The sequence below is a fragment of the Thalia democratica genome, chromosome 3, assembly GCF_965202585.1.
Source record: "Thalia democratica chromosome 3, ktThaDemo2.hap1.1, whole genome shotgun sequence".
NCBI classification, from domain to species: Eukaryota; Metazoa; Chordata; class Thaliacea; order Salpida; family Salpidae; genus Thalia; species Thalia democratica.
The window spans coordinates 42217503-42245490 of record NC_139167.1 but is presented as its reverse complement, the minus strand read 5'-3'; the positions used below and the strand labels follow the sequence as shown (position 1 = coordinate 42245490).

Below are 27988 nucleotides of genomic sequence, written 5' to 3'. Positions count from 1 at the left end.
GAGGTAAACAAAACATACAATAGCTAAAGCTATTTAAACCAAAGTAAAAGTACTGATAATATTTATAACTTAAAAAAGCTAATGACAACCAAAAGCAAAAAATCTGAAAGTGTTAAAGTCGTAGTACGATGTAGACCTTTGAATGAAAAAGAAGTTTCTGAAAACTATGAGAGTATAGTAAAAATGAATGTTAAAATGGGACAAGTTGAAATAAGAAACCCAAAAAGTTAGATGTGTTTAAAAAAAGACATTTGCTAACTTTAAAAGTTTTGTTTTACTCATTAAGTTTTTTTAAAACATTGGTTTGTTATTTTTGTAAAATAAAATTAACTACTATTTTTAAAATACATTTATTATAACTATTGTATTTTATTAGGTGTAACTGAACCTCCAAGGCAATTTACTTTTGACTCAATTTATGATTGGAACTCAACCCAAAGTGATATTTTTGAAGAAACTTTTCAGAACTTGCTAGACTCTGTTCTTAGTGGTTTTAATGGGACTATTTTTGCATATGGACAAACTGGAACTGGTAAAACTTTTACTATGGAAGGTAAGGTTTTTATTAATTAGTAGAAGAAAGTTTATAAAAAGTATAAGATATTACACACTACTTTATATATTTTTTAATTTATATAATTCAGTTGCAAATATTAATAAAAAGTTGTTTTACTGTTATTATACTTAGAGAAAAATTATTGTTTTGTTTGCCACAAGTTCTTGAATTTTTAGTTTTATTACTTTAAAACATATTTAAATTATAATTTTCAGAGTAGACACTAACGTAGGCTGGTTTAAACTTTTTTGTAACACTTAATATTATTTTTTAACTGAAATTGTTATAAAGTTGCATATTATTTTGAAAACTTAAATTTTTAAAGCTGTACTCTAATTTTTTTGGGTTTCCCAATATTCTCCATAACATATTTATGAAATAAAGCCCCTTTTGAAAAATTTAAAAAACAATGCCCCCTCCAATAAGAACTCATAAGTTTTATATTTAAATAAGCTTATAACCTTTTTCTTCTGACTTCAGAATGTCTAGTGTAAGTTTCAAACTATGGGTATATAACTCCCCTATAGCCCCTTTACTAGTCAACCCCTCCACCCTTATGGTCCCCTTTGGGAAAAGCTTTTTAGTATTGATGTTATTTACCGATTAAAATGTATACCTTGCAGCTCCCACTTCTTTAAAATTTATTTATCATTACTTTATAAGTTTGACCCGTAAATTTGTATGATTTAGGCTAAGTTTTTGCTTCAAAAACTGACAACCCATTTTTTGACATAATCTAGATTTATGGAGTTTCAATAAATTTATACTTTTGAAACTCTTTGTCAAAAAACAACTAAATAAAAAAAAGTTATTGTTGAATTAGCACTACAATCTCTCCACATATTTATAAATTTTTTATTTGAAACATATTTAGAAAATTCCATTGTAAAGTTTAAACTTTTATCATTTAAAATTAATGTCTGGATTTTGCCAGCAGGCCGTATGATCTCCACCCCTATTCTATAAAAAGTGTTTAAAATAAAATGTAGTTAGTATATCTAATTTTTGTTTTAAAAATAAAATTATATATGCCTTTTTCCAATTCAAATCAAATTCTTGATTATAGTGCAGGGTTTCCTAAAGTTGGATTTGCTGTTTTGGCCATCAGTGTTGTTAATTAGTAAGGTGGGAATGAGTAAATGGATAATTGACTATAAAAGAGGCGGTAACTTTTCCGCGGAACCCCTAATTTTAATTTTACATAAAATGTTTAATTAAATAAATGTTCTTTTTTAAATTTCGAAAGGCGTTGCAGAACCCCATTTCAGAAGGACTGCTATAAGATACTCTTCACAGAATGAAAAATTATAACTAATTTTTTAGATATTGTCAGTTGTGTAAAAGGTTTCTGATACGTATGAAGGAGAAGGCATTGCTAAATTTTCTTGGAATTTTGAAAATACAACTAAAAATTATCTTTTCCTTCATTTTTTGGTCAATTAACCTTAAATTTTCCAGAAATGTTTCTTGCATTAATAGAAAAAAAAATCCTACTGTCTCAATTAAAGAAAAAGCAGAATTATAAAAAAATCCTACAGTAGAAATGTTTATTTTTTAAATTAAGGTCAAACTGAAAAAGTTTCAGAATGATTGCTTAAAAACTGTAGAAGAAGATAAATTTCTAATGAAATAGTCTTTTTTTGCATTTTCTTAACTTTGGTACAAGGTCATAAAAAGCATGCTAATTAAGTTAAATACCTTTAAAATAAGATCATTGTGTAAAATAAGAGGTTTACTCCCCTATGGCCTCAAAACAAAAGTTTTTTTTTATAGTAATTTAGAAAACTATATTAAAACATTTAAGTTATTTTCTTTGTTTTTCATTTGCTACATATTAATGAAGCTAATACATTATTTTCACAGGCATAAAGTCTGACCCCAGTTTAAGAGGAGCAATTCCAAGATCTTTTGAACATATTTACAAACACATTGCTCGTACCACTGATCAACAGTATTTAGTTCGGGCTTCATATCTTGAAATTTACCAAGAAAAAATTCGAGATTTGCTTTCAAAAGATCAAAATAAGCGACTTGAGCTTAGAGAAAGACCAGATACAGGTAATAATATATTCCTAAGACTGCTGAAAATATCTTAAGTTTTCTTTATAAGCAATTTATTATTTTTTTGACTTACTAAACTTAAAATTTTATCAAATATTTACTAACTACAGTTTTTTGTTTTTAGGGGTTTATATAAAAGACTTGTTGTCCTTTGTAACGAAATCAGTAAAAGAAATTGAGCATGTTATGAATGTTGGCAACCAAAACAGAAGCGTCGGTGCTACCAACATGAATGAACACAGGTTAAATGCTTTGAATTGTTTTATTGTTAAATACTAACTTTTTCAAAGTTTTCATTTTACAAAAAACTTTATGAGTAATAGAAAATTTGTGATATTTTAATTTTTGAAAACACTCAAATTGCATTAATTGGTAAAGCAACCCTATAGGCTATTTGCTAGTTAGCATATTTTTCCTTTTCCTTTCTAATCTGTAATCATGCTTAAGTTTAGTATTTTATTTAAATAATTATTAAATATGTCATATTAGTTTAAACAATTTTTAAAAACTTTTAACTTAGCATGTGATTAAAATAAATCATTTTTTACTTTATTATTTAGACAGATCATAAAGTCTATGACAAAAAGCTTTGTATAAAACAAACGGAACAAGTGCTTTTAATTTATTTATACTAAGTTTCAAATGGTTTCTAAAAAACAAATAAAGACCTTCCTAAAATAGTATATGTGTTTTTACTCTTAAGATAATTTTTATCTTTATTGAAAGCTTTTATAAGTGTACATATACATTTATGGTTGCCTTGTATAAATATGTCTTGTTAATCTGTATTTCTGTAAAACTTAGGTATATTTCAAATAATTGTTATAAAACTTATGGGCAGTAGTAAAGTAATTTATTGTCATAAACTTATCTCAAAATTTTAAAATGACTGAAACTTAGTTTTTGAATTTGTTTTATGAGTTATAAATCTATAATTATTCCATAAAATTTTTGACTTTTAGAACTGAAAACATTGAAGTTTTTTGACTGAAAATTTAAATTCTTATGTTTTTCACAAATAGTACTTGGCTACTAAAACCAAAGCTTAATTTTAAACAAAGTATTTTTAATAAATAAGTTTGATTTAGTTTTTCTGCTTTTAACTAGATTTTTTTTTTGATAAAAACATTACTATTCTTGGTACTAATTAAAAGTTTTATGGTTAAAAAATGTCTTTATTATATTTTTTGTAGCTCCCGCTCACACGCAATATTTGTAATTACTGTTGAATGCAGTGAAGATGGATTAGATGGTAAAAATCATATCAGAGTCGGTAAACTCAATCTTGTTGATTTAGCTGGGAGTGAAAGACAGGTAAGTTTTTCTAATAGTTTAAACAATATATAATTTTTTGTTTGTTTAGGTAATAGTAGCTGCGAGGCTCCAGTTATTTTTAAAATAAAAAGCAACGTTGAAATTTTTATGAAAACTTTAAGTTTGAACTAGGAGTTTTTTTTACAGATATTTTTTTATCTAAAATTGAGATAGTTATTAAAAAAATGTTATATAATTGATTAGCGGTACTTTTTTCATTGATATTTTTTTAAAATTAAATCATTTACTAATATTCTTACCTCTCTTATGTACCCTAGGGATCTAAAGCTGTCAGGGATTTTTCTAATCTTGATTAAAAAATATTGTAGAAAAGTTATATCATAAAACTCATGACAAAAGTAGTTAAAATAGAAACTAGTATTTTTATTTTTATAAATCTAATAACTAAACGAAAATTTAAAACTCTACAGTTATTTTTTAAGGATTAAATTGATCAAGGTTAAAACCGTTGGTTAAACGTGAAAGTCATTAGAATATTAAAATGTACAACTAAGATCTTTTTTCTCAAAATAAAATCTTTAAAGTAGTTAAGGCTTAAAAAATATATTAGCTGAAATAAACATTTGTAAACTTAGACAAAAATGTAAAAAAAGCCTTAGCTCCCTATAACCTGCAAACTTAAAAATTAATTATTTAAAAATTTTAAAAGCTAGTTGAATGTAAAATTTAGCCAATATCAAAACAATATTTAATAAAGCGTTATTATTTTTCAATATTTTAACAGTTCTATAAGTTTTATACCTTTATCTTCAATTTTTGTTTTTTAATGTAGTTAACAGTCCAATTTTGATTTTTTTAGGTAAAAAAAAAGAGTGTATTCTGAATTTTCATTATTTTAAGTTCAAAAAAAAGTTTTAAATAGCTTTTTAAATTTGCTAGCAGACTGACGATGAAAACGCTTATAAATAATTGACAAAAAATTCTAACTAGTAAAACAATATACTTTTTCGAATTTAAACTAAACTTAAATAAGATAAATTGACAGTTTTTAAAAGGTAAAGGGTTAAAAAATGGAAGATAAAAATAGTTGTAGCTTTTTTATACTTGCTTTTGTATTAGATCTTTATAGTTATTTAAATATTTAAATTAATGAGGAATTATTCTTCAACAATATGGGCCGTATTAAAAGGAAAAAGTCCTTTGCGGGCCATAGTATATTTATAAAAATTTACTTTAAAGGAAATCGAAATTATGTTGTACCAATTCTGTAATTAAAAAAACAAAAAATAAGCAAGGCATCAGTTTGCTCAAAAGAAAATAGAGAACATAGTTGAAAAATTTTATAACAAAAAGCATGAAATTGCTTCTTTATTGCATTCGTTTTATCTTTAGCTAAAAAGCATGTCATGGCCCCAAAGTTTGACGACCTGTTGTTTAATTTATAATTATTATTTTAATTTACTTAAATTGTTACATATTTTAATGTTTAACTGAAGTTGAGTTATAAATACTAACAAAATAAGCATACAAATAAATCATCGATTTTTCTGTAAATCTAACCTTTTGACCAATTCATATACTTTAAAATTATTTCTTATGTCTTTGTTTTTTTTTACAGTACTTAAAAACTGAAATAAATTACTATTACTTATATTTTTTTTAGAGTAAAACTGGAGCCACAGGAGAACGTTTGAAAGAAGCCACAAAAATAAACCTGTCTTTGTCTGCACTAGGTAAGTTATATGATGTTGAGTATAATGGACTACATAAGTCTAATTAACCTTGTAATCTTTGATATTGTCATGAACTAGTTAAACTAGAAAATTTTAAAACAACCAGTTTTTAATAGAATAAAAACTTTTATAGTAGTTCAGTTTTGGAATGCCTATAAACTTAAAAAACAGTGCTTATTTAAGTAATAAAGTTGTTAAAGTTCAAATGTACAAACTTACATTATATAGTTTGTATTATACGTATGTAATTAAGAGAACGTTGTATAATTTATATAAAATTTTAATTTTCTGTTTTTTTCAATTTTGATTTTGTAAATCAAAAAATTTCTTGATTGATAAAATATATATTTTTTCGCAATAGTTCATTTAACGTATTTAACTGTCTTATATAGTTTCAAAGCTAAGCAAAATTTTAAAAGTGCCCATCAACTTTTAAGAAGTTTTTAATTAGGTCGGTTATAATTTATTTTCGATGTTACTGCTGATATCATCTGCCATTTACCAAAGGATCTAATTCTTCACAAACTATAATGCTTCACCCTAGGTTTGTCAAAGCCCTAACTAAACTTATGCTAGTTCATGTTATACCCTTGAATGATTTACTTTTAGCCACTATTAAAGATGGTCCAAATATACATTGTAAAGACTATGATTAGATTCTTAAATTTTTGTTTTCTTTTAAATATAAAAATATCAGTGCAAGTCTTTTGTTCTGCACTCGATATAGTTTCTATCAGATTGTTGTTAATCAATGGCTGCTATTCACTAGAAGCTTAAGAAAACCACAAGCATATTTACAATTTTTTTTTTTGATCTATCTTAAACTGCCTTAGATAAATTTTTTTTTATCATATTTTCTCAACGTGTGGCCTAAAGGACAGTTAGTTAAAGATTTCGTCAAGAACTTTAGGGATAGGGTTGTTACTACTATTATCTACTAAACAGGATTGCCATAAAACCTCCGAAAACCTTGAATTTGACAATTTTGGCAAAAAAAAAACAGAATAATCTGGAAGTTTGAACAAAAATCAATAAAATACGCGGAAAAACCTGAAATTTTAAACAACTATCATTAGTAAAATAATGAAATTTAGGTGAGATACAAAAATTATATCACTTCCTTTTTTTTATATCATTTCTTTTTTTTTACCTATAAAACATATTTCAAGTAGCATAACAATATTCAATACTTTTTTTAGCTTTTCAATAGTTTTATACTGTTTAAGACAGTTTTTTCCTTAAATTTATTTCTATACCAAAAATGGACAAAAAACTTGTAATATTAAAATTCTTGAAAAAATCAAGAAGCTTAAGTAAAAATAAAAAAAATTTTGACAACCTTGATTAAAGTTTTTTTAGAAATTTGCAGTTTAACTCAACTAGACGGATTATAGAAGGTCTTTTCGCCATATTACCCTCTAAATTCAAGTTTCATTATACTATTCTAGTTACCCACTTTGCTTACAGCGTTTTGTAGGCATCTTTCAGCTTGAGTAAGTGATTTAGCTGTGGTTAAGATTGAAACTTCGTCGCCATATATTGGAGTTATTACTTGAGTAATTAAGTGGGCATTAGCTGGTTGGCGTCCTTCAGCTTTACTGTGAGTTTTTTTCTCTTTTTAGGTCTAGCTTGTTCTTCTCCTAAATTTCGGGGTACTCGTTTAAGCTGAAAATTTTAAAGGACACGTAGCCAATAATACTATGCTAGGACATCTGTTAAATACATAACTTGACTTATGACTGCGGATCTTGATCCTATTAAAACTTACTATTGCTTGTAGTTTTATTGTGAATGAAGATAGCTACATAAATACTTAATGGCTATTTATTTTCCTATCAGTTATGTGAAAGGTCTTTCTCCTCAGATAGTGTCGAATACCTTTGAAAAGTGCCATTACTGATATCTTTTGTTCTTTTAATCATCCGTCATGGCCTGAGATAGTCAGACTGTTTGGTCCTCGATACCTCTAGCTTTACTCAACTCTGAATTACCTTGTCCTAATATCCATTTAATTATCTCATAAATGGAGTACAATTTAACAGATACCATATTTAAAGGAGTTTACCACCACACAATGTTAGGATAATTAGCATAAAAGGTCATATTAACAGTGGTTTGCTTGTTTTTCAAGAGGCAATCTAAAACTTTTACTAGCAATCAGTGAGTTAGCGTTAAAAATAACTATGACAAGAGTCAGCAGCCTTTTTAAGGCCATAGGGGGGGGGGGGGTAAACCATGTTTTTTACAAGTTGATCTTATTTTACAGAGTTTTTTCTAAGCTTCAAGATGCTTTTTATTATCTTAAAACGTTCAAATTATTTTTTGAGATATGACCAGTCAAAGTCAGGCTGCATAATAGGTTCCCTATGGGAAGGGAAAACTAAAACAGCGAAAAAGGACTATTTCATTTAAAATCTATCTTCTCCTACATTTTTCAAGCAATCTTCTTCAAACTTTCACAGTCTAATCTTTATATAATAACAAAAAAACGTTACTTTGGAATCAAAAATTTTTTTTGTAAAAGTATGTTTTTTTTGAAAAAAAAAAACACTTTTTTTTTTATTTTTGTGATAAAATTTTTATTTTTTTAAATTACTAAAATTCTAAGGTATTTTTTTTTCTTTTATTATAAGGAACGTTTCCTGAAATTTTTAAGAAGATTGCTTGAAAAATGAAGGAGGAGATAGATTTTTAGTGAATTTTAAAATTTCCAAGAAAATTGACCCCGAAAAATTTGCGGTCCATACGTTTATATTGAAAAAATTTTACAAAAAATTAAATATCTTAAAAGTTAAATGTGTTTTTGAATTCTATAAAAACTGGCTTATAGTTTGTACTTTAAGCTTTCATATAAAAGCCAAAGCTAATTTTAGTTAAAAAAATGTTGGACCCCTATGGCCTTAAATCTATAGAAAAAAATCTTTGTGGGTGATAATTGTTCAAAAAAACGATTGTAGTAAGTATTATAAAAACACCCTTTAAAAAAATGTTATAAAATAAACAAGTAAAGAGTAATCATTAAACTAATAGCCTTATTTGAAGGTTTTACCGCAAAAACTTATCTTTTTATTATTTAAAAAGGTATATTTTTAACTGATAAGTACCTCACAGGCCGCAGACTTTGAATTTGAGGGCCTATTTTAGCCTGCGGGCCGCAGTAGTTTGCCAACCCCTGAACTATAGTATGCCAAAGTGTGATTGATAGATATTTGAAATGTGTTAATTCTCATAAATATATATTTTTTATTTATATGCGTATAAATTAATATTAAAATTATATTTTTGATGTTTGTTTATATTGTTTGTAAATTCTAAGCTATAATTGCAATAAAAAAAAAACTTTACAGGTAAAAAAATCATGCAACTTTTTAATAAATGTGTTGTACATACAACTTTTGTCAGGTCTCAATTATTAAAAAAAGCTACAAAATTATTGTATTTTATAACAAACATTGCTGAGGTTAATGTAAACAGTGAAAAGGCTATAGTACTTTAAAATTTTTTTGAATCTGTTTAAAATTAAAGCTAAACAAAAAAAAGTGAAAGGCCTCAATTATCATGAATTTTTTTATATGAAAGGATATGCATTCTTTCATCAATTTTAACTTTTAAGGATTTTTACTATAAAATAAAATTGTTAGAGTTATAGTAGTTTTAAAACACTATAAACATATTGTTTCTTATAAATCATGCAAAAACTTAGTTGTAAAACGAAATTGAAGTTTTTTTCTTCTTAATTTAGCATGATAACTAGCTTAAAAATTCGAGCAATAAATATAGTTTAACATTACTTCTAGGAAATGTTATTTCGGCATTGGTTGGTGGTACAGGTCATATTCCATATCGTGACTCAAAATTAACACGATTGTTAGAAGATTCACTAGGTGGTAACGCTAAAACTGTAATGGTATGTTGAACTGACTATGACTAAATTTTTTGGTCATTTGATTAAAAATAGCTTATTTAAATATTTAACTAATTAGAGTTAAACTAGTAGTTGTAGCCGAATGAATGTATAATTGTTCCATTTTTATTGTAAAATTTGAAATTTTTTTAATTTTAAACTCTTATTACGAGATTGTAGCGATCAATTGATTAGTTTGCATATCACAAAAACGTCAATCTTTTGTATTGTTTTAGTTAATTAAGGTTTCAAGACTTTTAGTATATGTTTTAAAAATGATTAAATAACTTCAATTTTTTTTTAAGATCAGCAAAGTTTTAAACCTGCACAGTTTATATGTTATAAGATAATTTAACTTTAAAGTAAAAAATAGAGTTTGTGAGCACTGATTTTAAATAACAGGTTGTTGTATATTTTTAGAAACGTACTAAGCTACGAAGCTAAAATGAACTAACACTTGCACAATTTTAGCTAAACTTGTACATGTTTGGTACTTATTTTTTATAGGTGGCAAACATAGGACCAGCCAGCTATAACTTTGATGAAACGCTAACGACACTGCGCTATGCGAATCGTGCAAAAAACATAAAAAATAAACCAAAGATTAATGAAGATCCGAAAGATGCTCTACTAAGAGAGTTTCAAGAAGAAATAGCCAAGTAAAATTTTACGTTTACTATAAATAGATCTAATTAGTGAATAAAACTTTATCTGAAAATTTAAATTTTATTTTTCTACACTTAAATGAATATTTCTGCACTTAACTGATTTAAACTTTTTTAAATACTTATATTATTTAAAGTATCTAAAAAAATATTTTCAACTAATTTAAAATATTATCTCAATAATTTAAATGATTCTACTTTTACTTTATGTATTTTTTTAACTTGAATTGTTTTGTTACTATATAAGTTAGTAAAAATATTTAGAGGTTTAAACGTTATACTATTGTGTATATAATCTTATTAGGCTTAAGATGAGTTTGGAAAAACGAGGTAAAGCTTCTACAAGTGGGAGAAAATCAAAAAAGAAAACAAAAAATATGTCAAATACGGAAGAAAGTGATGAGGAAATAGATGAAGAAGGTTTGTCTACGTTCTTATAGTAAGCTTAAAAATAATTGTTCTAACGCAATAATGAAATTTTCCTCAGTTTATAGATTAAAAATAGTTAACTCGCTCATATATAACAAATTTTTAGTTTTAAAGGAAAAAAGGCGGTGTTTATTTAAGACAAAGTTTCTTCTAAAATATTTTTTTTAAATCTGTGTTGTAGTAAAAGTATTTGGTATAAAGATTCAGATCAAGTTTTATTTTAGAAAACTTGTTTTAGATACATTTTCACTTTTTTTTTTACTATAAACGTAAGTTTATAATATATATACTTTACACAAATACACATTGTACACAATTTTTGTATTCTTTTTTTGAACTCTGTAGAAAATTTCTGTAGAGTTGTTAATATTTTATGGAAAACAAAATGTTTTCAGTCTAATTAAGTATTTGCAAAAACAGTTGTTTTAATAATCTAATTCAAAATATTAAATATGAAAATATGGTTTAATCACAAAGTATGAGTATATCTAAAAAGTCAGTATAGTGTAATGTAAAACAAATTACTAGAAATAAATTTTATTTTACCAATCTTTAGTCTCAAGATTAGGAGTATTATTTACTAAAAAAAATAACTTAAAAAATCTTATGCATTTTGGGTTTAAATACAAGATAATTTAATCGATACATTAAGCCAATCCACATTAAATTAAGTACAAAGTAAACCTGAATTAAATTAAGTACAAATTAAGAAATATTGTGTCTTATTTTGCAACTCAAAATGTTACTTTATTGGCTTTAAATATCAAAAGAGTAAATGTGCAAAATGAAACATATAAATATAGCATTGAAAAACATAAGGAGTTGAGTGTAAGAAATAAATAAGTAAGTTCAGGGTTAGGTCATATGACAGGGTTAGGAGACTAAAAGTTTTAGTATTATTGGGTTCGACATTATTAAACTCAATAAAATAATACTGTTACAACTTACTTTGCTATTTCTTAAGCAATCATCTAATAACAAAGCTGAAATACGATTTCCCGAACTAGTGTAATAGTCACATAAATCAACCAGAGTGTAGCATAGCAACATTAGATGGATGATAAAGTCTACTAATTTTTTTTTTCTGAAAAATTTCTTATAAAATTAAAAGTTGAGAAATAGTTATATTATTTTTGCAGTAAATGTAGAGAATTTATGTCGTCCTTTTGGGTGATTTCAGTAAGTCGGATGACAAAAACTAGTATATGGGAGAAAAGGGTGACGATAACTAGTAAGACGACCAACTTACACTGGGAATTTTGAGGTTTGTGATGAAGAGAAAAAAGGCAGTTTTAAGCTAGAGTTCAGAGATTTCAATTACCGTAAACACCACTGCACTATATTCTGGGATTTCTTAGTATAGAAAAGATTAAATAAAATTGGTGACGGTAACTAGTAAGGCGGCAACAAATAACTTACACTAGATTTTCTAGTGTTTGTAATGAAGAGTAAAAAAAAGTTATTGGTTCAATATACGAGAGATATAAACTTACACTAAATATTCTTGGGTTTGTAATGGGGGCAACATTTATAGTTTCCTTAAAAAGGGGCGACTATTTTTAGAAGTTTGGGAAACCTTGGTGTGGAGTTAAAAACTAATGTCATAAACAATTATACTTTAAATAAGGCAGATGTAAGACATTTTTGAGGCTTAAAAACAAAATGGATATAACAATAGGGATTTGATAATTAACTAGTTTAAAATCTTTACGCTTGTGAAAATGTACAATAGAAAAGTATAAATTAATTGAACACATGCAAATTAGGCATCTGTAGTATACAAAACAATCTAAGATATAAATAAGTTAGGCTGATGAAATAACTTGTTTAAACAATTCTAATATAAGTAGTTTAAATGAATTATTAAATAAGATATTAATATTTTTAAAATAATATATTTTTTGTACTAATAGTTGTAAATAACAGATGAAATCTCAGAAAATCAGCGTGTACGTTTGGAAGAGGACAAAAATAGAATTTTGCAAGACAAAAATATTGCACAAGAAGAAAAGGAAAAGCTTCTTCTTGAAAAGGAAAATAAACTTCTACAACTTAAAAAAGAAGAGGCTAAAAAAAAAGAACTTGCAGCTAAAATTAAGGTTAAACTTTTAACAAGTAAATTTCACATAGCCATTTAAAGTAGTATTTTTATGAGTATATTAGTGCATAAAGTAGTAGCATAGAAAAATATTGAAACCTATTAAGTTAAAAAAAATATAAGGGTGTTTCAATAAATGTTGTCTTTAAAACAATAACTTTATAAGTCTTTTGTGAGGTGTTGGTATGATATATATATAATAAGGTTATTGTTTAAACTTGAACACCTTCTACTGAGCCCACTAGAAGGGCTTTTAAATAATTCATTGTAAAAGTAAGATTTTAAAAATACTGGTATATATGTTTCATAAGACTAGACGCCTTAATTATCAGCCAGTTAAATTAGATGCAAAAGTTATACAAAAAAACAAAAAACAGTATGAAATAAGAGGAAAAATACAATAAATTTTGAAGTATTTTATAGTCACTTAACTGTTGTTTTTGTTAATTTTAGTTGTTTGAAAGTTAGATGGTAGATCGATTTTTGTACTGAATTTATGTAATGCACAATATTACGTCATATTGTTTTTTGTTTTTTTTTGTAAAACTTTTGCATCTATGTTCAGTAAAGTGCTTTTTATTTTAAATTTAACGAGCTGATGATTAAGGCGTCTAGTCTTATGAAACATATATACCAATAAATTATTAAAAAGCCCTTCAAGTGGGCTCTGTAGAAGGTGTTCAAGTTTGAACAATAACCTTATTATATATATATATATATATACATATCGCAAAAATAAAACAAATGTCATTTAAGATTATATTTTACATTAACAAACGTGCTTATCCAACAAAAATTGTCATAATTAATTTATTATGTTATTACGTATTACTGTTAAGCCAGCATGTACATTAAATGAGATTTTGGTAATCAAGAATGTGTATAAAACTGCTATTTATGTTTTGCTTGGTTTTTAAATTTATATACCATTTTTTAGTGGTATTTATGTTATTAGTACTAATTATTTAGACTAGTGGTTTTCACTGCGTGCACTTGTACACACTACTGTGCATTGGTACTACCATTACTCAGAAACTTTTGTATGATGAAAAAATATTTTTTAAATGACTTTTTTAATTTTTTTTTTCGTAAACGCTAGTTATAACATATATTAATGATGGTTCTAAACACGTTAGTTATATATTAAGACAATAAAACTTGAAAATATACTGCTTTCAATAATTTCAATTACGTCTTATAATATAGTGTGCGTACAACGTTTTTATTTCCACTAACTTAGTGTGCACAGCTTTTCAAAATACTGAAGACTTGTAATTTAGATTATATATACTAAGTTTTTTTTGCAAATCTTATAAAAATAAATTTTGATAATCGAGTGAAGCTTTTATAAATTTATGAGTACTTCTTGAATTTTTTATATTTGATACAAAATGATCTATGATCGAAATTGATAACTTGCAAGTATGTTTCGTTTTCACATTAAAGCACATACCAGTTTTTGTAGTCATTAAATTTTTTTTAATTATCTTTAGATATTCTTTGATTAAATCAATTACAGCTAGTATAGTAACATTAACAAAGTCTTTTTTTTTCAATTACTATTGTCCATGTTTTTACATATAACTATGAAATTACTAGGCCATGCAAAGCAAATTATTAGTTGGAGGAAAAACTATACAAGACCATACAAGTGAACAAGAAAAACAATTAGAAATAAAAAGAAGACAGTTAGCAGAAGAAAGGAAATTAGAAAGAAGAATGCAACAACAGTTGCTAGAAAGAGAAGAATCTACTAATGTTGTGCACGAAACTTATTCTTCCCTCAGACAAGAAGTCGAAGATAAAACGAAAAAACTTAAAAAGGTTGTTTTTTTTTAAATTTTCAATAAGTTTTTATTTTAATAACATCTTGTTAGTTTTGATTATAATAGCATAAAAGTAATTGATTTATTTTTAATTCAATCTTTTTTTATGGTTGTAAATTTGTTTTTACTGAACTGACTGTTTTTAAGCTGCTTTTTAAACACTTAGTATACTGTAAATATTTTAGAAATAAAAATCGTTTATATATCTGATCTCTTAAAACTCTATTGTAAGTTGAAAGAATTTTTTAGTCAGCAGGAATATTTAGATTAGGTTTGAAAAAAAAGAAGAATAAAATTTGTTCAAATGTACAATGTATGCTGATTATTTTCAAATTATCAGGATGTTTAACTCTTTTGTGTGTCTTTAGTTTAAATATTTATTATTTAATACTTGAATAATAAATATATTTAGGTGTGCAATTTTTTGCAACTATAAAAAAACTTTTTATTAATACAGCCTTTAACATTAGTATGTATAATATTAAATTGTAATAGCTAATTCTGGTAAATATGTTTATTGCTGTAAGTATCTTATAATTCTAGATATATGCAAAAATGCTAGCAACTAAAACTGAAATTGATGACATGAGATTAGAAAATACAAAGGAGCGAGAAAAGCTTGAATTAATGCAACTAGAGGTTTTTTATTTGTTTGTACTTGAAAGAATGATGTAGTTTTTGGATTACATAATTAAAAAAAGTTTTTGTTGCTTAAAAATACCTAATACCATATGAACTATACTTAAGTAAAGTTGTTTAAGTGAATTGATGTCATAATTTACTTATTACATTTAGATGACTAAAGAATTTAAGAAAAATTCTACAATAATCGAAAATTTTATACCAACTTATGACTTGAGAAAAATAGAAGAACGGTTAATCTACAATGAAGAAAGCGAAAGTTATTCTATTCGTCCGATTGCATTAAAATCGAAGTAATACTTTTGTTGTAAAAAAAATTTTTACTTAAAATCGTTTTAAAAATAATCATTTAGATATCTGTTTGTATTAAAATCTAATTCTGTTAATCAACTAATCTTTAGATTTAAAAAAAATATTTACGGTTTAGTTTAGGTAATGCTTTTTTTTAGGTATTGTTTATATTTTAAAATACTTAAGTACAATGTTTTGTTAACTAAGTGTATAACAAGTACAATTTAAGTTAAAAAATAGTATTTATTTAGAATTTTAATTGGCAATAATTAAAAGTTTAGTTTATTTTAACACTGCGTTAAAATTATCTCTAAATATACAAAAGAGTTAAAATATATTTTGTAGCTAAATTTTATTCAACAAAATTGTTTAATAGTTAACAACATTTATAGCGGGTGCACGACTATTCAAATTCGGACAATTCAAATTCCAACAATTCAAATTCAAAAGAAAAAAATGAAAGGGCCACTACCAAAAAAGTAATGTATATTTGTCAAATGTAAAAAATACATACTTAGGTCCTATTAATATCTACAAGCCATTTTTTTCTTTTTGCAAAACATTAAATATTTTTTGAGATATGGCTTAAATAAAGTAAAAAACATAATTATTTTTAGTAATTTTAAAATATCTTGAAACATATTTAAGATTTTGCAAAAAATAAAAAAGTTGCTTGTAGATATTAATAAGATCTATATGTGTATTTTTTTTTTCAAACTTATATTACTTATTGAGATATAGTCTTTTAAATATTTTTCAAGAATTTGAATTGTCGGAGTTTGAGTTGTCCGAGTTTGAATTTTCATGTAACCATTTATAGCATAATTGTTAGAGCATCTAGTTAGCTTTTGTTAAATACAACAGCATTCATTTCAAGTAAAGAAAACTAAGACAACTTAGTATGATAATAACATATTTTTATAAACATATTTTTATAAAAGTTATTAAAATTCAAAGTTTTATTACTATCTATCCTGATTGAAAAAAAAAAATTTAGTTTTACCTGTGAAATATAAATTGTTCCAGTCAAGCACGCATGAAACGACCGCAAAGTGCTCATGCATCAGCATTGCGACCTGTATCTCAATATGCTAGGATGGCGGCTGCTGTAGGCTTCAACCCGAGATATAGAGGTGAAAATATACTCGTCGTTGATCTCGACATGCCGGTGAGAACTACCAAAGATTACATGGGCCCTGCCGTTGCACCAAAGGTTGTTTAATCTTAAATAAAAGTGATAACAATTATACTTATGACAGTATTTGTTTTTTACAGAACTTTCTTTTTACATAGCTATATTTTAAGTCTGTAGATGCTAAACTTTAAACCAAAGAGTTTAAATCAAAAAGACATAAAACTCAATATAATCTATAAACAATACAAATCCAAGTTTTAAAGTGTTTGAAAATATTCAAAACGTTTTTACGGAAGATTTCGTTTTTTAGTCAATTATAACTACAGCATAAGTCTTCACTTAAGGCCATAGGGGGGGGTCCGACTTTTTTTTTTACAAAAAATAACTTTGGATTTTATATGAAAGCTTTAAATACAAACTACAAGCCTGTTTTTATAGAATTCAAAAATATAATTTAACTTTTGAGATATTTTATTTTTTGTAAAAAGTTTCCGATACAAACGTATGGACCGCAAATTTTTCGGGGTCAATTTTCTCGGAAATTTGAAAATTCACTAAAAACCTATCTCCTCCTTCATTTTTTGACCTAGAGACTTCAAATTTTCAGGAAATGTTCCTTTTAATATTTTGAAGAATCTGAATGTTGGAATTTTTGAAATTTTGAAAAATAAAAATTTTATCCACAAAAAACTAAAAAAAAGGGTAGTTTTTTTACAATAATTTTTTTTTACTCAAAATTAAAAAAAATCCTACAATACATCTCTTTAAAGTTTAATGATACACATTCTCTAAAAATTTGAGAAAGATTACTCAAAAAATGAAGGAGGAGATAGATTTTTAGTGAAATAGTCTTTTTTCGCATTTTTAGTTTTCGCCTTCCAAAAGGAACCTATTGAACGCCCTTTCTTTGATCGCTTATATCTCAAAAGTTACTTTGAGTTTTTTTAAGCGGTTAAAAGTGTCTGATAGCTCAGATTAAATTCTACAAAATAAGATCAAGTTGTAAAAAACAAAGTTGACCCCCCCCCTATGGTCTTAAATTTAAATTTTTTGTTTGTGTAGATTAGTTTGACTAAATCAGTGGGGAGCGGGTCAGAATGACACAGCGACAAAATGACACGGACGTCAAATAGACACGGTGCGTCACTTTGGCACAGCGACAAAATGACACGGTGCGTCACCTTGGCACAGTGCGTCAGTTTGGCACGGAGGGTCACTTTGGCACGGCGACAAAATGACACGGTGCGTCACTTTGGCACAGAGGGTCACTTTGGCACGGCGACAAAATGACACGGTGCGTCACTTTGGCACAGAGGGTCACTTTGGCACAGCGACAAAACGACACGATGCGTCACTTTGGCACAGCGACAAAACGACACGGTGCGTCACTTTGGCACGGAGGGTCACTTTGGCACAGCGACAAAATGACACGGTGCGTCACTTTGGCGCAGCGACAAAATGACACGGAGGGTCACTTTAGCACAGCGACAAAATGACACGGTGGTTAATAAGGGAGGGAACGATTTGTTGTGAAACTTCAATCTTCATTGGTATGGACAACGATCTTATTTTTCTAGGAAACTTTTCGGTTTCCTGTCTTCTAACCGGTTTTGTAGAATCAGCAACAATCACATTGATTAACTTTAAAAACAAAGACCGCAGGAATTTTTGATCGTGACTTCATAAAATAAAGTGAAACACGTAATGTTTATACCTTCTATTCTCATCGTCGTACTTATAAAAAACATGCTCGTTTTTAAGCAATAGCAAGGTATTAGGTGTGCTTAAAAGCTGTGCTTAATAAACAACAACTAGTTGTTTATACCAAACAACGTTCACAAAGATGCAAAAGCAGCAATTTTTTTAACAAAATACGACTGCCAAAATTAACGAAAATTTATTTTTGATTACTTTTGAATGGAAAATCTTAAACACAGTTTAATACTAGAACTTGAAACGAGTAATACAAATTAGAAAATGACTTGCCATTTTACGACTAGAAAGATAAAAACTCATATAAACATATTATTTAAACTTCAGCAACATTCTGATTTAAAAAATACAATCTTCATTTTAGATCAATCATTCAGTACATCAAAACAATAAACTAGTAGATGTAAATACAGAGGAAAATTTGTTTTATAAACTAAAACTCAGACGTTATCGAAAGCAACTTTTCTGCTGTTGTAATTCTAAATTCTAATGCGGTTCTTATTTTACGTTTTTATGCTTAAAAAAATTAATACTTGAGCTATTTTGGCGACTTAATAGGTTGCAAGATTAAAAATAGAAAATTAAATATTATTTTCATAACAGAGTTAAGACAAAACCGAGTTTTTTAAAACTTTGTAATAAAACTCAATAATATAAAGTAGAAGAAATGTTTTACACGCAAATTAAAATCTGCTTTTACTGTATCATTATGAAATTTATTTACTGATTTTGTATTAAATATAAATCCAATTAAATCCTTATATGCAATAAAATACTATAATATCTGTCATACTCTAAGTTTATTTTTTTATATTTTAGACTAAAAAGTTTTGTAAAAATATAAAAGACTTAAAGTATTAACTTTAATAGAATGGCTGCAGCTTTAATTAGAAGGCTGCAGCAGCAATGTTGTATGTATAACCTCTTCTAGTGATTTTTTTTTTAAGTGATAAATATATAAACGCGCATGAATGGTTGCATCAGACTCTTAATTTTCTCTCAACTGTTCATAATACTATTTTTAACTTTTTCATAAATTTAGGCTCCAGGTCCGTTTATTTTAATTATTTGCTTTCAGACAAGTTTATTATATATTTTCAATACAGAGTTTTAAGTAAACATCCTAACTTATTAACTTTTGTTAAATATAAATATATATACATATTTAATATAAATGGCTAGTTACTACAAAAGCAGCTTAACTCTGTATTTTTAAAAACTACAGTTAAAACACGCATGACTTGTTCTTACTACGAAATAACTCTGTATTAATTTAAATCTTAGTTATTTTTTTAAACAATTCCTGATAATAATTAATTAAACTTAACAATAAAAAATACTAAATTTTATTCATTACATAAATATGAAAAGTCGTGAAACGTAAAAAACAAACTTAAGAAATTTATGTTTTTATACTATGACTTAAATTTTAAAGCAATGTAACATATATAGTTTCAAATGTATCAAGCTACTATAGTTTGGAAAAAGTATAATAAATCTTTTGTTTAACTAATTACTATCAAAATATTACGATTTACAAGTTATATACTGAAGAAGTTTAGTTTTGCATATAAGTTTGTTAATCCATGCTGTCGTGACGCACCGTGTCATTTAGTCGCTGTGTCAAAGTGACGTATCGTGTCATTTTGACGCTGTGCCAAAGTGACGCACCGTGTCATTTTGTCGCTGTGCCAAAGTGACCCTCCGTGCCAAAGTGACGCACCGTGTCGTTTTGTCGCTGTGCCAAAGTGACCCTCTGTGCCAAAGTGACGCACCGTGTCATTTTGTCGCTGTGCCAAAATGACGCACCGTGCCTAAGTGACGCACCATGTCATTTTGTCGCTGTGCCAAAGTGACCCTCCGTGCCAAAGTGACGCACCGTGTCATTTTGTCGCTGTGCCAAAGTGACCCTCCGTGCCAAAGTGACGCACCGTGTCGTTTTGTCGCTGTGCCAAAGTGACCCTCTGTGCCAAAGTGACGCACCGTGTCATTTTGTCGCTGTGCCAAAATGACGCACCGTGCCTAAGTGACGCACCATGTCATTTTGTCGCTGTGCCAAAGTGACCCTCCGTGCCAAAGTGACGCACCGTGTCGCTTTGTCGCTGTGCCAAAGTGACCCTCTGTGCCAAAGTGACGCACCATGTCATTTTGTCGCTGTGCCAAAGTGACGCACCATGTCATTTAGTCGCCGTGCAAAAGTGACCCTCCGTGCCAAAGTGACACACCGTGCCAAGGTGACGCACCGTGTCATTTTGTCGCTGTGCCAAAGTGACGCACCGTGCCAGAGTGACGCACCGTGTCATTTTGTCGCTGTGCCAAAGTGACGCACCGTGTCATTTTGTCGCCGTGCCAAAGTGACCTTCCGTGTCGAAGTGACGCACCGTGCCAAAGTGACGCACTGTGTCATTTTGTCGCTGTGTCATTCTGACACCCACCCAAATCAGTGTGGCTTATTTTTTAGTTTAAGCATTTTTATTTGTCATATAGTTAAACTATATTTTAAATTTATCTAAAAATAATTAGTTTGCTGTCATCTGTATATTTTAGTAGATTAAAACGTTAAATACTTCTGTTTAGTTTTTATTCAACAATTTTCAAAAGATCTAAATTATTTGTAAAAAATAAGATGAAGCTTATAGAATTAGTAAAATGTTATAGATTAACTTTTTTTTTAATATTCTATCCATATTACGTTTTTTTCTAATGATAAGCAGAAAAATAAATTCAAATTTTAAGTTTCTTCAAAAGGGGCCTTATGAAAAAAAGTTTGGGAAAACTTGGTCTAGAGCAGGGGTCGGCAGGCAGTTAGTACTCGCGGGCCAAATTTCAAGTTTCAAAAAACTTCGCGGGCCGCAGTTTTAGTTTTAGTTACTTTTAAACAATCTTCTGGTTTTAGTTTTAATCACACTTTTTGGTTAACTTTTATTAAGTTTATTATTTGGATTTGCTTTTACTTTTACATTGACTATTTATTAAAAAAAAAAAAAAGGATTTACATTGACTAATATACTTAATTCTTAATAAGCAAACTTACTACTAAACTGTACTACTTTTTCCAGTTAATAGTTTAACTTAGTATTTACTTAACTTTTTATAAAAACCAAGCTTGAATTACTTTATGAGTGACTTTTATAAAGTTTTTAATGTTATCAGATAATTTTTCATATAAAAAATTGTTAATTATTGAAAATAAATTTTTAGTTTTTAAAAATTTGCACTCTTTTAAAACTTCAGAAATTAGTTTACATGAAAATAAAACCTATTTGTATTGAAGAAACCTAAAACATTTTTTTTACATAATTATTGCTCAAATACGTTATTACTAATTAACTAGTCTTTTACATAGTTGTCACTTTAACAGCAAAAATGTTTGAGTTATATAAAACCAGTCTAAGTTTACTAAAAGTTAAAAAAGCTTAAAAATTGCTGTTAATCAAGCTTAAATAATTAACAAAACCTATTTGTATTGAAGAAACCTAAAACATTTTTTTTACATAATTATTGCTCAAATACGTTATTACTAATTAACTAGTCTTTTACATAGTTGTCACTTTAACAGCAAAAATGTTTGAGTTATATAAAACCAGTCTAAGTTTACTAAAAGTTAAAAAAGCTTAAAAATTGCTGTTAATCAAGCTTAAATAATTAACTAAAACATTATCATTATTAAAAAGTACAAAAAATGTACGTAGCCTAGAATAAATTACAATAAATAAACTACACTAAAGTCATGAAACTATTATGAGTATTAATAGATTTACTAAAAGTACTTGAAAAATAAATTTCACACAGACCTGAGTTTTTAACAATGTCTTAAACAGGTTTAATTTAGTCTGAGTACACAAAACTCAAAACTAGGCATTTTTTTTTTGCAACCCTGTTTATAACAAAGTTTACAAAAAAAAAAACGAAGTTTATTAACAGTAAATTAAATATAAACAAAAAAAAAAATTTTATAAGTCAGCTTGAATGTGTATTTAAGTTTTTTAAATATTTATAACGAAAAAATGAAAATTTATCTCAATAAAAATTTTGCATTTAAAAATAGTAAATGTGAAATATAAGACGAACTATAAAAATATAAAAACGTTGGTTAGGAGTTATTGCAAGAAACGAAAAAATGCTTACGTCAGTTTTAACAAAGCGCATGATTATCTTTAGTAACTACAGACTGATCAGAACTAATTTTCAAGGCATTTATAAAGAAGCAAATGTAATTATTAAAAAAGAGATACCGTTTGAATTGAAAACATTTGTCTTAGCAACTTAACTTTGTACTACAAAAAAACAAATTATCTATGAAATGTGGTGCCATATAATGACACTTGAAACAAAGTCAAAACTTTTGGAGTTTCAGATAAACGAAAACAACTATAAAAATTTACACAATCTTTGAAACATTAAACTAATAACAGATTTTGACTTTTTAGATGCAATTAAAACTTATCAGACAATTTTTTTCTACAATTTTTTGACCTTCAATAGTTATAAATTAAAATTAGATTCTAAAAAACTTACACAAAAAAAATTAAGTTAAAGTCTAACGAACATTTACAATCAAAGTTTTCTGCGTGCAATATCTTGATTGAAGTTGTTTTTTTTTGTAAATTAAGTTGTATCACAAGTTATCAAACAACGCAAAAAATGGCAAAAGAATTAATAATTAAATTAATGAAGGGAAGGATCATTTGAATCACATACGAAAAAAAAATATTGTTCATATCTGCATCTGTAGCTTTAAAAAAAAACATTTAAACCTCTTTTTTTTAAATCTCAATTTCCAGGTTTTTGTAGCCAAATTGTCAAATTCAAGGTATTACGTCAACATTGATTTTTCACACTTATAAATTAATATAAATAATATTTCAAAGTATAGCAGCTGCAAGACTTAAAACATAAAATATATTATAATCATAACCACAACTGTGAGTATAACAAAACATAAATCATAAGTTTGTTTGCCACTCTTCAAAGCAAAAAGTTTTGAATAAGTGCCAAAAACTAGCCTGATAACTTAGATTTAAATTTTAGAACAAAAAAAGCAATTCAAGCTAAATACTAAAAAAATGTCTAAATTAGCCTGAAATTTAAAAAGTATTCAATGACTGACTTAGTCCAATATTGTGGCAAAGTTAAGTTGTTTAATTAATTGAATTTGAACTATTTTGATTAACAACTTTTAAATTTATTAATTTTACCATCACTAAATATAATATATCTTAAATAAGAAGTTACAAAAAATAGTATATATATATTAGGGTGGAAAGCAAAAAAATAAATTCGATCTACCAAAAACTTTTGTTTGAAAAATGAAACTGTATACATACCAATTTAAATAAGAAGTAAATTTTTATTTCTGCATATATACTGTTTTAAAAGTGTTTGTAAACACTAAAATTTTCAAGTAGAAAAAAAAATTATATATATGATCAAACTTCACTTAATCTAACTTAAGTATTTAAAAAAATGGTTTAAAAAATGGTTCTAAATATCTGTGTACATTGGTGTGTATAGTAATTAATTTAAATTGCACACAATCCTTCTAAAATTTAATATGTATTAAATGGAAAATAAAATAAACCTATTTATTATTATGCTATTTTAAATGTTTATGTGCATACTTAGATATAAATTACTGTGATAAAACATTTATAAAAAAATTTAGGTACTAATTACATTTTAAACAAAATACCTGAACTATACAGAATGAAATTTTAGTTATTTACTGTGCATTACATAAAAAGCATTTGCGTTTAGTTTGTTATATAAATAATAATAAATGTTACATAAATAACCTACTGCATCCAAGCACTTCTTTTTTCAGCTAATAATTTACAGATGCAATAAGAAAGTTATTGTGAAACTGACATAAGATCACTTGTCAAATGCTAATCTGTCTTTTTAACATTTTCAAGTTAAAGTAATAGAGTCTTTTAGTTGTTTTAAAATGTTATTCAGGGACTTAAAACGATATCAATCAATCTAAACCAAATTTCCGAAAATTTATTTTTGCTCAGCGGGCCACATTTAGTAGCTCGCGGGCCGCAGAAATTTCGCTCGCGGGCCGCATTCCATTTAAAAAAATAACGTGCTCGCGGGCCGCAGATTTACCCTTCGCGGGCCGCATTTGGCCCGCGGGCCGCAGTTTGCCGACCCCTGGTCTAGAGTAAAAAACTTTTTTTTTCAACTTTATTTTTTAATAAGAAGTCCAAGGGTGATCAAATTTATTTTAGTGAATCTTAAAAAAAGTTTTCACTTTATTTTTTTTAATTTCCAACATAAATATATATTTATCAGCTTAAATATCTCTGATGACATTGACTTTTTTAAATTTAAATACTAAAGCTTTATTTTTAATGCTAAATTGTCAAATAAGTAGTTAGCATATATTTTAGTAGTAATAAGTGCAACATAAAAAGTCGCATAATTAACAAAGTTAAGATGATACTTAGCCGTAGTAATTATTTCACTGAAATATAAACGAAAACGATAAATATTAGTTGTGGTTACATAACTAGGTACTTTTTTCATTCTTGCAAGCAGTTTTGTAGACCATAAAACATTTCATTTACCTTTTTAACACAACGAGTAGCGATATAAATTTTTAGGTGTGGAAAATGATAATTTATATCTAGTTAATAAAGAATACTGTTATTTTGGTAGCTACTACTGATAAATAATAACCAATCATAATCTACTAAATAACTATTTATGATTATGTAAAGGTGCAAGCTGCATTGGAAGCTGCTCTTAACGAAGAGGAAGACATAATCGTTGATGCGATTGGTGTTAATAAAACTTTGAACTTTTCGTCAAGGTTCGTTTTTGTTTTGTTATAAAATTTAGTAAAAAAAATTGTACGGCTTCTAGTTAGGTATGTAAGTTTACTGTTTAGTGTTTTAAATCGCTGGTTGACCAATTAAGTTTTATGATTTTTTTATAAAAAAAATTTGGTTTTGTAAAAAGGCGGCTTCAATGACTTTTTGACAAATAAAGAAATTTTTATGATGTTTGATTTAATTATCTAATTAGTAAAGTAATTTATAAGAAACAGATATAAGGTGTTACTTTATGTTTAGTATTATAACTGTAAGAAGTAGTAAGAAATAAGTTAAACTAATTGAATAAAATATTTAATGCAGTTTAATTTTTCTTACTTATTCTGAACTATATTACAAACCAGTTTTAATGTTTAAGTTTCTACAAGTAGTATGAAAGTTTTTTATTTTATAAACAAACTTAAGTTTGTTCAAAACAGTTTAATCTTAGAAAAGTTTTTTCCGTTTAAATTACTGAGTTGGTATGGTATTATATAAAACTTTTTCAAGCTAAATTTTGAAAAATGCATGTAAAACGTTTAATGATTTATTTTGAGCATTTATAATACTTTAGATCTAAACTTGCGAGGTCCCGCTCAAGTAAGCACGGTCGAAAGGGTCAAAACTCAATTTCAAAAAACTTTTATCCTGAATCTAGGGGTCTTGTTCCTAAATAACTTCAGCAAAGTTTAAATCAACAGATGTGACAATCATATGAAACTTAGTATAATGCTTCGATTTACTGTGTGACAAAAAAAAATTCGAATAGATGATTTAAAAATTTGATGTTTTAATTTTATTAACTAGCATTTAGATTGATTTCTAAAAAACTTATTTCAACCTTTAAAGTCTTAAAGCGTGTGTACACGATAAAATATGTAACTAATATAATAGTTTTTTATCTTGTTTTCTTTTTAAATGTTGAACTTTGTAAAAATATTATAATTTAAATAGTAATTACAATTCAAAGCAACTTAAAGTTGTTCCACTTCTGTAAGTATGCATTCGCCTACCAAATAATTTTTTTAAGCTTTTAGTTTTTCTCAAAAAAATCTAATTGTTTTTTTAGATAGTGTGTTGTTTCATTAAATTTGTTTCAAAGTGCTCTATACTTGGTATATAGTAAAAGCACAGTCTGACTAATAAAACTTTAAGTCAGAAACAGGTAATCTTTTGTTTTTATTTATGTTACTATAAATGTATAATTTATTTCTACAACTGTGAAAGAACTTGTTTTATTATAGTCTATTTTGTTAGCCTAGTTGTTTTATTAATTTAATTTCCATTGAAAATTCTCATTTTGATATTTTAAACTAAAACCTGTTAAAAATATTTCATACTGTTAAAACTAGTTGGATGTTTCTAAACTAACTTTTTATTCTTTTTATTTAGATTTTATTTCGCAAAGAAAATAGTCTATGAGTGTTTATCAAAGTTTATAAAATTATAAGCCTGTCGGTCTTAATTTTTAAATAAAATCAGTAATTATTGATTTGTACTAAAATGTTTGTATATGTTTATGAGTGTTAATGATAAAAAAATCTAAGCACTAAAACTTACAAACTAAGCACAAAATAAATTATAAACAACATAAGTCGATGTCTCTAGTCTAGACTCTTAATAACACAAGTTTAAAAAATTTATAATGTTATTTAGTGTAAGCTACATAACATTAGCACTTAAGTTTGCACATATAATAGGCTTACAAAAAGGCCTATTTTTAAGTCTAAATAATTTAAAAGTTAGTTTTCTGAACTTAAATGAATTATTACATTGAAAATAGTTACGGTAGTATACTCTTTAAATAGGGGAACCAAAATTTATATTAAAATTTGTATTGAAAATAGATACCTTGCTTTCAAGCAAATATCATTGATTCAGAACAAACTTCTGATATTAAGTTTAGAAAATACTGTCCAAAAAACTTTTAATAAAAATAACTTAAACTTGTTGAGTTTGTCAACATTAGAAATAAATTTGACCATAACCTTCTTTACATGATTTAAAGCGGCTTTATAAACCTTTTAACATGGTAAAATTTACGCATGATAATGCTGAACCAATTTTTTAAAATAAGTATAGCATATTTCTATATAAAAGCTTAAACATTTGTATAAATACATAAATTTATGTAACATAAACTTAAAGTTTGCTCATTTTGGTTATAAAAAGGTCCTTTCCTAAACACTGGATAACTCTATGTACAACGACTTAAGTTGACTACGACTAAAAAACAACGACTAGAATAGTCGTTAATTTTAATAAAGTAGGTATTTAAAAAACTGTTATTGTACATTTACGAGCCTGTTTCGTTCAGACCTTTTATGATAAAATAAGCACCATTAAAAACTAAGTTTTACTATTTTTTTTTTAAATTATACTATAAACTGAAAAAAGCAATAATCGTTAAATGCTATTATTTTTTTTATTGTGATTTAGAGAGGTTAAAGATATTTATTTCCTTTTTTGTTATATTAAATCTTAAAGTTTACGTAGCTTTCAGAGATATTAGAGAAAACTTATAAACTATATAAAGTATGAGCTGTTATTAGTCTTTTTAAATTAAGTAATAAATTAAACCAGTAATTCCTAAACTTAAAAAAAGGAGTAAATCGTGTTAGTGATATTTTTTTATTACTAGTAGCATTAACTTATATGTGCAGTGTGTGCACATATTTGCAAAGTAGTAACTAGTTATTTTTATATACTAGTTTGGTAGTGCTAGCCAAAATAGTTGTAATATATATTTAGTTTTCAAACAAAAAAAAAGTAGTTTTACTCTTTTAAAATAATAAGAATTAAAATTTTTCCTATTTCTAACTAGATGTTTCTCCTAAAAATC

General features: G+C 26.6%; 1 protein-coding gene across 1 annotated transcript; it reads left to right on the top strand.

Moving 5' to 3' along the window:
* Nucleotides 1-29: 29 nt before the first annotated feature.
* On the top strand, nucleotides 30-26581 carry LOC145831977 (kinesin-like protein KIF3B). The gene is made up of 16 exons (XM_082939334.1): nucleotides 30-226; nucleotides 377-553; nucleotides 2420-2614; nucleotides 2742-2859; nucleotides 3811-3931; nucleotides 5556-5625; nucleotides 9423-9532; nucleotides 10037-10188; nucleotides 10499-10614; nucleotides 12550-12722; nucleotides 14321-14545; nucleotides 15091-15186; nucleotides 15343-15482; nucleotides 16507-16693; nucleotides 25054-25145; nucleotides 25721-26581. The coding sequence occupies exons 1-16, from the start codon at nucleotides 82-84 to the stop codon at nucleotides 25821-25823; spliced, it is 2220 nt and encodes a 739-aa protein (XP_082795460.1). The 5' UTR covers nucleotides 30-81; the 3' UTR covers nucleotides 25824-26581.
* The last annotated feature ends 1407 nt before the right edge of the window (nucleotides 26582-27988 follow it).

Excerpts from the sequence above, each read along its gene's own strand:
- LOC145831977 (XM_082939334.1), top strand. The coding sequence starts at position 82 with ATGACAACCAAAAGCAAAAAATCTGAAAGTGTTAAAGTCGTAGTACGA. Across the intron at positions 5,626-9,422 it reads CCTGTCTTTGTCTGCACTAG|GAAATGTTATTTCGGCATTG; the intron begins GTAAGTTATATG and ends CATTACTTCTAG. Across the intron at positions 15,483-16,506 it reads CCGATTGCATTAAAATCGAA|TCAAGCACGCATGAAACGAC; the intron begins GTAATACTTTTG and ends AAATTGTTCCAG.